This window comes from Asparagus officinalis, chromosome 8 (assembly GCF_001876935.1).
Source record: "Asparagus officinalis chromosome 8, Aspof.V1, whole genome shotgun sequence".
NCBI lineage: Eukaryota > Viridiplantae > Streptophyta > Magnoliopsida > Asparagales > Asparagaceae > Asparagus > Asparagus officinalis.
In genome coordinates, this window is record NC_033801.1 from 85,277,547 (window position 1) to 85,288,568 (window position 11,022).

The 11,022-nt window shown below is 40.9% G+C and overlaps 1 protein-coding gene across 1 annotated transcript in view; it reads left to right on the plus strand.

Moving 5' to 3' along the window:
• Positions 1–4,311, plus strand: part of LOC109821465 (homocysteine S-methyltransferase 2-like) — a 63,465-nt gene extending 59,154 nt beyond the window's left edge. The window contains exon 7 of the mRNA XM_020387650.1: positions 4,084–4,311. Coding sequence (XP_020243239.1) covers positions 4,084–4,311 — 228 coding nt within the window. The remainder of the gene's footprint in view (positions 1–4,083) is intronic.

Sequence of the window (11,022 nt, forward strand, 5' to 3'; positions counted from 1 at the left end):
TTCTAATCTGATCCATTCATCCCAGAATAATCATCAATCATAATAAAATATATTTATTATCATTTATAATAATGTTTTTAAAATTTTCAGGGTTTCACATTCTTCCCCCCTTAAAAGAATTTCGTCCTCGAAATTCCACAATCGTATCTTAGAGAGAAAAGTACGTTGAGGGAATAATCCAGACAAGAAAATCCTCACATACATATCTCGTACTATTAATCTCTAGATATGAAAAAAATATCTATACTTAACAGTCTAGAATATAAATACTCTCACTTAACCCCTAACTAAGAGAAACTAGTACGTCGGGAGAAAAATCCAAACAAGGAACCCCCTATATATATACCATGTGTTCCGAATGATTAGGAACTAAGTGTTAATACCCTCATTCTAGCATTAAATATAAATATAATCATATAAATAATCATAAATACAAACAAGTCATAATCAATCAATTTACCTGCTCAAACAGGTGTGGGTAGTCGCGATGCATATCCTCTTCGCGCTCCCAAGAAGCCTCCTCAACTCCTTTCAAGTTCCATTGAACTTTAACTAAAGGAATCACCTTATTTCTTAATCTTTTTTCCTCTCTAGCAAGGATGCATACTGGCACCTCAATGGTGGACAAATCTGTCTGAATCTCAATCTCAGGTGTATCGATCACCCTCTGCTGCTCCTCGTCGCGTAGGTGCTTCTTAAGCATCGACACATGAAATACATCGTGCACACTTGATATCGACACTAGAAGATCTAGTCTATATGAAACCGCTCCAACACGCTCGGTAATTCGGAATGGTCCAACATATCTCGGGGTAAGCTTTCCTCGTCTGCTGAATCGCTGAACGCTCTTCATTGGTGATACTTTTAACATAACAAAATCTCCAACATGAAACTCCAAAAGTCGTCGTCTTTGATCTGCGTAGCTCTTCTGCCGACTCTGAGCGGCAAGTATACACTCCCTAATCAATGCTACCTTCTCAGTAGTCTGCCTCACTAGCTCTGGCCCAAGTAATAAGCTATCCTCCGGCTCTGCCCAACAAATCGGGGATCTACAGGGTCTTCCGTACAATGCCTCATATGGAGCCATACCAATCGTCACTTGATAACTGTTGTTATAAGCAAAATTGATCAAAGGTATGTGGTCCTCCCAGCTGCCTAGGAAGTCTAAAATGCAAGCCCGCAACATGTCCTCCAAGACTTGGTTTACTCTCTCCATCTGCCCATCTGTTTGCGGTTGAAATACACTGCTGTATGATAATTTGCTGCCGAGCAAATCCTGAAAGTTCCTCCAAAAATGCGAAGTGAAAATTGAGCCTCGATCCGACACGATCATCTCTGGAACTCCGTGTAGTCGAACTATCTCCCGAATGAAGATCCTCGCATAAGTCTCGGCGGTGTAGGTAGTCCTCACTGGTATAAAATGCGCTGACTTCGTCAACCGATCAACTATCACCCAAACGGAATCGTTCCCTTTCTTTGACCTTGGTAACCCCACAATGAAATCCATAGAGATACTTGTCCATTTCCATTCCAGAATAGGTAAAGGCTGTGGGGTTCCTGCTGGTCGCTGATGTTCTGCCTTCACCTGCTGACAGGTAAAGCATCTAGCAACATATTCTGCTATCTCCTTACGCATACCGCTCCACCAAAAGTGTCTCTTCAAGTCCTTGTACATCTTTGTTGTGCCTAGATGCACTGTGTACTTAGAACGATGCGTCTCATCAAGCAACTCCTTCTTCAGCTCTGCACTAGCTGGCATAACTAATCCGCCTTTCATTCGAAGGCCTCCGTCTACTCCAATGATCCAATCATCTTTAGGCTCCTTGGAAATCTCCTCTTTTGGGTTTGAATCCAAGAATCCACTAGCTGGGCTTCGACCACTCTATTGCTCCAAGATGATTGTACTGACATAACTCCCAAAAATGCATTGCTCCCACCGATCTCTGGCCTGAAATCAAACTGGCTAAGAGTGTAAAGATCTCGGTACAACGAACACCTCAAAGACACAACCCGATGACGATGCTTCCTGCTCAAAGCGTCAGCCACGGCGTTCGCCTTCCCCGGATGATACTAAATCGTGAACTCGTAATCCTTGATAAACTCGACCCATCGCCGCTGCCTTTGGTTGAGTTCCTTTTGAGAAAATAAGTATTTTAGACTCTGGTGGTCTGTGAATAACTCGAACTGCACCCCATACAGGTAATGTCTCCATGTCTTCAGTGTGAAGACCACTGCTGCTAACTCCAAGTCGTGCGTGGGATAGTTCTGCTCATGCGTCCTTAACTGTCGAGAGGCATAAGCTACTACTCTCTGGGTCTACATTAAAACGCCTCCTATGCCCGCTAGTGACGTATCTGTGTAGACAACAAATGTCCTATCACTGCTCGGAATAGTCAAAACCGGTGCTGTAGTTAACTTGGTCTTCAAGGTCTCAAAGGACTTCTGGCACTCCATGCCCCAAATAAATTGTACACCCTTCTTTGTAAGGCGTGTAAGTGGTGTGGCAATCTTTGAGAAGTCCTGAATGAACTTCCTGTAATAGCCTGCTAAGCCCAAGAAACTACGGATCTCTGTGACGGTTTTTTGCGGCTCCCATTTTAGTACTGTCTCAACCTTCACTGGATCTACTGCAATGCCCTCTCTGCTGATGACGTGGCCTAAAAATCTAACATCTGATAGCCAAAATTCGCACTTGCTGAACTTGGCATATAACTGATGCTCCTGTAAAGTCTGCAATACCAATCGTATATGTTGCTCGTGCTTTGCCTCCGATCTCGAATAAATAAGGATATCGTCGATAAGTACAATCACGAACTGGTCCAAGTATGGACGAAAAACCCGGTTCATCAAATCCATGAATACTGCCGGTGCATTGGTCAGCCCAAATGGCATGACGAGAAATTCGAAGGACCCATATCGAGTTAGAAAGACGGTCTTGGGAATATCCATCCCCCGGACCCGCAACTGATGATAACCAGAACGAAGATCAATCTTCAAGAAATATTGCGCTCCCTGTAGCTAGTCGAACAAGTCATCAATCCTCAGTAATGGGTACTTATTCCGGATGGTGACCTTGTTCAACTCACGATAATAGATACATAATCGCATACTACCGTCCTTCTTCTTCACGAAAAGGACCGATGCTCCCCACGAAGAATGACTCCGACGAATAAAGCCCTGAGATAACAACTCATCCAACTGGGTCTGTAGCTCCCTCATCTCAGAATAAAGCCCTGAGATAACAACTCATCCAACTGGGTCTGTAGCTCCCTCATCTCAGCAGGTGCCATACGATAGGGTTCATCCAACTGGGTCTGTAGCTCCCTCATCTCAGCAGGTGCCATACGATAGGGTGCTCGGGATATCGGTGTTGTGCCCGGCTGCAACTCGATGTAGAACTCAACCTCTCTCATAGGAGGTAATCCAGGTATGTCCTGGAAGACATCCTGATAATCCGAGACAACTCTAGCCTCACACAAATCAGCACTCTGGTCCCTCAGCATCACCTCCTCAACATATGCCAGAAGAGACTCCGCAAACTGGTTTCCCTGTGAAGTCGCTACGATCAACTCAGACCCATTGGACGCTTGCAAGTTGACTGTCTTAGCGAAACAGTCAATACTGACATGGTAGGATGAAAGCCAATCCATACCGAGAATGACGTCGAACTCCGACATCCGCAACACGATTAGATCTATGAGAAACTCGGACTCATCTAAACTGATAACACAGCTCCTACAGATACTCTCTAATATGGATATCTCCCCTAGAGGAGTAGAGATGGATAGTGGTACGTCTAAATGATGTGCAACTAACTAAAGCCTATCCATAAAGGTATGAGAAATAAAAGAATGCGAAGCTCCAGAATCGAATAAGATCCGAGCCGGAAAGGAATTCACAAGAAAGATACCTTCCACTATGGCTCCGCTCGCACCTTGATCATGTGCTATGACCGTATAAATCCTGTCGGTGGCTGGTAACTGTTGAACTGCTGGTGGTGGAGCATACGGGGCCATCTGTGCCTCAGTAATCTCCTAGATAGCACGCATTTGGCCTGTTGGCCCTTAATCCTCGGAATGACAGGTGGTGCCTCGATCCTCCGCTGCTGCTGACCGTAGGCGCGGCCATGCTGCTGCTGCTGGCCCTGACCATGATTATGCTGCTGACCGTGTCCTCGACCTTGCTGCTGGCCTCCTCTTGGTGCGCTACGGCACTCTGCTGCTCTGTGCCCAAATTTCTGACAGTTGTGGCATGTCCCCTGCAATTTGTGTTGCTGCTGCCTCCTCTGATCCTGCGGTGGTCTTCTCTTGAACTATCCTTGCTGCTGATGCTGAAAATCCTTACCATGTTGCTGGGGTCCTCCAGGTCCGGTAAAAGGTCTCTTACCCTTGCCCTTATCCCTGGTCTGTCCTGCTTTAGCATTTCCTTCCTTGTCTTTCTGGAACATAGTCGTCTCGATCACCTGATAAATGGCGACATTAGCTACCTCTCGAACTGAGTGAAACCTCCTGGAAACGAGGTAGTGACGAAGGCTAGGACGTAGGCCCGATAGAAACATCTGTGCTTGGCGTACTAGTTTCGCTTAATTAGGGGTTAAGTGAGAGTATTTGCATTCTAGATTGTTAAGTATAGATATTTTTTTGTTTCATATCTAGAGATTAATGGTACGAGATGTATATATGAGGGTTTCCTTGTCTGGATTATTCCCCTAATGTGCTTTTCTCATATTATTAATCTCTAAGATATAATTGCGGAATTTCGAGGACGAAATTCTTTTAAGGGGGGAAGAATTTAAAACCTCGAAAATTTTGAAAATATTATTATAAATAATAATAAATGAGTTTTGTTATGATTGGTGATCATTTTGGGATGAATGGATCAGATTGGAATCGATTTGAGATCGATTCGCAGTTTCAGCCTCGGTATCGCGAGTCTACTAAAAATTAATACTATTTTATTTTTAGTAATTTTTCTATTGATCAGATGGACACGAAATTTTTGCCATTGATCTTAGAATATCAAGACCATGCTGTGGTTAAAGTTTCGTTATATTTTGACAACGGAGACTGAAATACTATTTTGAGACGGTATCGCGTCTACTGACATCTATCATATTTGTATTTTTAATAATTTTTATGTTGATCAGATAGACATAAGGATTACGCCATTGGTTTTAGAATGTTGAGACGATGTTGTGGGTAAATTTTCATTGCTTTCTGGAAATGGACCTCGAAATCCTATTTTTTTAATTAATATAAAATATAATATATATTTATACACTTACCTGTGCCACCAACCCATACCCTATGCCACCAACCATTTAGATTTATTATTATTATTATTTTGTTATAAAGGGTGGGGGGAGAGTTCTGGGCACAACGAAGAGAAGGACAAAGAGAGAAAGAGGAAAGAGAGAGAGAGAGAGAGAGAGAGAGAGAGAGAGAGAGAGAGAGAGGAAAAGAGGAAGGAGATTTTGGCAATTCGAAAAGCTGGAACAGATAGGGATTCCAATTTCAGAGATCAATAAAGGCAAGTTCATCTCTTTCCAAACCCATCCCCAGTAAATTTTGATCTTGATGAATATACATGATATTGATGAAAAGACATGATACTGATAAAAATTGATGAATATACATGAGATTGAAGAAAAGACTTGATATTAACGAAAATTAATGAATAGAATATAAGACCAAATTCCTTAAGACATGATATTGCTAGCTAGAACCATACGTACATGTCTACCGCTGGAAATATTTGTTACTGTTTATATGTATGGTACTATTCATACATACAGTACTATTCATACGTATGGCACTATTCATATGTATGATACTATTCATAAATACCGTACTGTTCATAGCTACAGCACTATTCATGAGTACTATTACTATTCACACGTATTGTGGTACTATGCATAAATATCATTACTATTCATACATACGTTACTATTCATGAGTACTATTACTATTCATATGTATTGTGGTACTATGCATAAATACCATTACAATTCATACATATAGTACTATTCATGAGTACTATTACTATTTGTACGCGATGTGGTACTATTCATAAATACCGTACGGTTCATGCGTACGGTACTATTCATGAGTACTATTACTATTCATACATACTGGGGTACTATTCATATGTACTGTTACTATTCATGGGTACGGATACTAGTCGTAAAGTACTGTTGCTATTAGTAAGTACTGTTACTATTCATAATTAGTTATTACAGCAGATAGTCGGGGTTGGTAACCCTGACCATTTACTGGACAGTTTGGCCTAGTTTTATTTTCTGGAGTTTGTTTGCGTTGTTTTGTGACGCGATCGCGGAGTTTGAGCTGCTCGATGTTATACTTACAGTCATGAATATGACGAAATACGCATTTGAGTATCCCACGGGGATTATGACGAATTGAGATCTATTTACTTGTGAGTTAGTACACTGCAAATGAGATTGCGATGATACCTATTTGTCGATCCGCACAGTGATGCGATAATACCTATTTGTCGATCCGCATTATGATGCGATGATACATATTTGTCGATCCGCACGGTGATGCGATGATACCTATTTGTCGATCCGCACTATGATGCGATGATACTTATTTGTCGATCCGTACAATGATGCGATGATACATATTTGTCGATCCGCACGGTGATGCGATGATACTTATTTGTCGATCCGCAGTATGATGCGATGATACATATTTGTCGATCCGCACGGTGATGTGATGATACCTATTTGTCGATCCGCACTATGATGCGATGATACCTATTTGTCGATCTGTACTATGATGTGATGATACATATTTGTCGATCCGCACGGTGATGCGATGATACCTATTTGTCGATCCGCACTATGATGCGATAATACCTATTTATCGATCCGCACTATGATGCGATGATACCTATTTGTCGATCCGCACTATGATGCGATGATACCTATTTGTCGATCCGCGTGATGATGCGATGAGTTGGAAGAAGTTCAGAATGATAATATTATAAACTATTTACATGAGTATTTGGCGGATGCCAAAAGTGTTTCTACTCATTGTTGAGATACTTTGCTATACGAGTACACGAGATACATATGCTGATGCTTTACTTTCCAGTTATATTTTGATTGCTTAGTTCAGGGTTAATATTTAGTTATTTACTACCTGAGACATACGGTATATACATGAGGGTTTCCTTGTTTGGATTATTTCGCTCAACGTACTACGTCTCAAGTTGTAAGTTTCTAAATATTAATTCCATTAGATACAGGGAAAATGATCTAGGTGTAAATAACTAAATATTAACCCTGAACTAAGCAATCAAAATATAACTGGAAAGTAAAGCATCATAATAGACATCAACATATGTATCTCATGTACTCGTATAGCAAAGTATCTCAACAATGAGTAGAAACACTTTTGGCATCCACCAAATACTCAGGTAAATAGTTTATAATATTATCATTCTGAACTTCTTCCAACTCATCGCATCACCGTGCGGATCGGAAAATAAGTATCATCGCATCATCGTGCGGATTGACAAATAGGTATCATCGCAGTCTCATTTGCAGTGTACTAACTCACAAGTAAATAGATCTCAATTCGTCATAATCCCTATGGGACACTCAAATACGTATTTCGTCATATTCATGATTGTAAGTATAACATCAAGCGCCTCAAACTCCGTGATCACGTCACAAAACGGCGCAAACAAACTCCAGAAAATAAAATTGGGCCAAACTGTCCAGTAAATGGTCAGGGTTACCAACCCCGACTTTCTACTGTATTAACTAATTTGTGAATAGTAGCAGTACTTACTAAGCAACAGTACTTTACGACTAGCATCCGTACTCATGAATAGTAATAGTACATATGAATAGTACCTTATGCATGAATACTAATAGTATTTATAAATAATACCCATAGCTATGAATAGTATCAGTACTTATAAATAGTGCCGTATGTATGAACAATAATAGTACGTATGAATAGTACCCCCAGTATGTATGAATAGTAATAATACTCATGAATAGTACCGTACGTATGAACAATATGGTATTTATGAATAGTACCACAATATGTATGAATAGTACCGTATGTATGAATAGTAATGGTATTTATGCATAGTACCACAGTACGTATGAATAGTAATAGTATTTCCAAGCGGTGGACAAATACGTATAGTTCTAGCTAGCATGCTCATATCTTTAGGGATTTGATCTAATATTCTATTCATCAATATTTATCAATATCATGTATTTTCTTCATTTTTGTGATTTGATCTAACATTCTATTCATCAATTTTCATCAATATCATGTCTTTTCTTCATTTTTGTGATTTGATCTAACAAATAGGCGATCTACAAGACCTCACGTATAATGCCTCATACGGTATCATCCCTATAGTTGCTTGATAACTGTTGTTATAAGCAAATTCAATCAATAAAATATGGTCCTCCCAGCTACTCTGGAAATCGATAACACATGCTTACAATATATCCTCCAACACTTTATTGATTCTCTCTGTCAGTCCATCATTTTGTGGGTGGAACACACTAGAATATGATAACTGGCTACCGAAAGAATTTTGGAAGCTCCTTCAGAAATACGAAGTGAAAACTGAGCCTCGATCTGATATAATCGTCTCTGGAACTCCATGCAATCTCATAATCTCTCAGATGAATATCCTCGCATAAGTCTCCACCATATAAGTTGTCTTTATTGGTATAAAATGTGTTGACTTTATCAACTGATCAACTATTACCAAATAGAATCGTTCCCTTTGTTCGACCTTGGTAACCCCACAATAAAATTCATAGAGATATTCGCCCATTTCCATTCCGGAATGGATAAAGGCTGTAGGGTTCCTGCTAGTTTTTGATGTTATGCCTTCACTTGCTGACAAGTAAAGCATCTAGCAACATATTCTGCTATCTCCTTACGCATACCACTCCACCAAAAGTGTCTCTTCAGGTCATTGTACATTTTAGTTGTGCCTGAATGCACTGTGTATCTGGTGCGATGAGCCTCATCAAATAAGTCCTTCAGCTATGGATTTCCTAGCGTCACTAGTCAGTCCTTCATTCAAAGTCCTCTATCTGCTCCAATGGTCCAATCAGCCTTTGGCTCTTGGAAAATTTCCTCCTTTCAGATTTGAATCCAAGAGTCCTCTAGCTGAGCTCTGACCACTCTATCAGTCGAAGATTGTTGCACTAACAAATCTTCCAAAAAATATGTTGCTCCTGCCAATTGCTAGCTCAAAGTCAAATTAGCTAAGGGTATAAAGATCTCGATACAACGAGTACCTCAAAGCCGTAATCCGACGTCGACGCTTCCTGTTCAATGCTTCTGCTACAACATTCATTTTCCCCTGATGGTACTGAATTGCAAATTCATAATCCTTGATAAACTTAACTCATCGCCGCTGCCTCTAATTGAGTTCCTTCAGAGAGAAAAGGTACTTCAAACTCTGATGATCGGTGAATAGCTCGAACTATACTCGATACAGATAATATCTCCATGTCTTCAGTGCAAAGACCACTGCTAGCTCCAAGTCATGTGTGGGATGGTTCTACTCATGCGTCCTCAACTTCCATGAAATATATGCTACTACCCTCTGGGCCTGCATCAAGACACCTCCTAGGCCCGCTAATGACGCATCCGTGTAGACGACAAATATCTTATCATTGCGCGGAATAGTCAATATCGGCACTATAGTCAACTTAGCTTTTAAAGTGTGAAAGGCTTTCTGCACTCCATGCCCTAAACGAACGGTACACTCTTCTTCGTGAGATGTGTAACTGGCGTTGAAATCTTCAAGAAGTCCTGAATGAACTTCCTATAATAGCCGGCCAAACCTAAGAAACTACGAATCTCCGAAACGGTCTTCAACTGTTCTCAATCAAGTACAGCTTCTACCTTAGCTGGTTCCACTGCTATGCCCTCTCTGCTAATGACGTGGCCTAAAAATCTGACCTTGGATAGCAAAACTCTCACTTGCTTAACTTGGCGTATAAGTGATACTCCCGCAAAGTCTGCAAAGCCAATCGTAGATGATGCTCGTTCTCTACCTCCAATCTCAAATAGACAAGGATATCGTTGATAAATACAATCATGAACTAGTCCAAGTATGGACGGTAAACCTAGTTCATCAAATCCATGAATAATGCGAGTGCATTAGTTAGCCTAAATGGCATGATGAGAAATTCGAAGGACCCATATCGAATCAGAAAGGTGGTTTTGGGAATATTCATCTCCCAAACTCACAAATGATGATAGCCTAAACGAAGATCAATCTTCGAGAAGCACTACGCTCCCTATAGCTGGTCGAATAAGTCATCAATTCTCAATAGTGGATACCTGTTCCGAATAGTGACCTTATTCAACTCACAATAATCTATACATAAGTGTATATTACCGTCCTTCTTCACGAAGAGAACCGGTGCTCCCTATGGAGAATGACTCCGATGAATATAACTCTGAGATAACAACTCATCCAACTGGGTCTATAGCTCCCTATCTCAGCAGGTGTCATACGATAGGGTGCGTGGGATATCAGTAATGTGCTCTGCTGCAACTCGATGCAGGACTCAACCTCTCTCACAGGAGGTAACCCAGGTATGTCCTGAAAGACATCCTGATAATCTGAGACAACTCTAGTCTCGCACAAATCAGCACTCTGATCCCTCAGCATCACCTCCTCGATGTACGCCAGAAATGACTCCGCAAACTGGTTGCCATGTGAGGTCGCTACTACCAACTCAGACTCATCGGACGCTCGCAAGCTGACTATTTTAGCAAAATAGTCGATACTAATATGGTAGTATGATAGCCAATCCATACTGAGAATGACGTTAAAGTCTAACATCCGCAAAACTATCAGATCAATGATGAACTCGGACTCATCTAGACTGATGACACATCTCCTACAGACGCTCCCTAAAGGGATACCTCCCCTAAAGAAGTAGAGACTGATAAATGTGCATCTAAGAAATGTGCTACAAGCTAAAGCCTACCCATG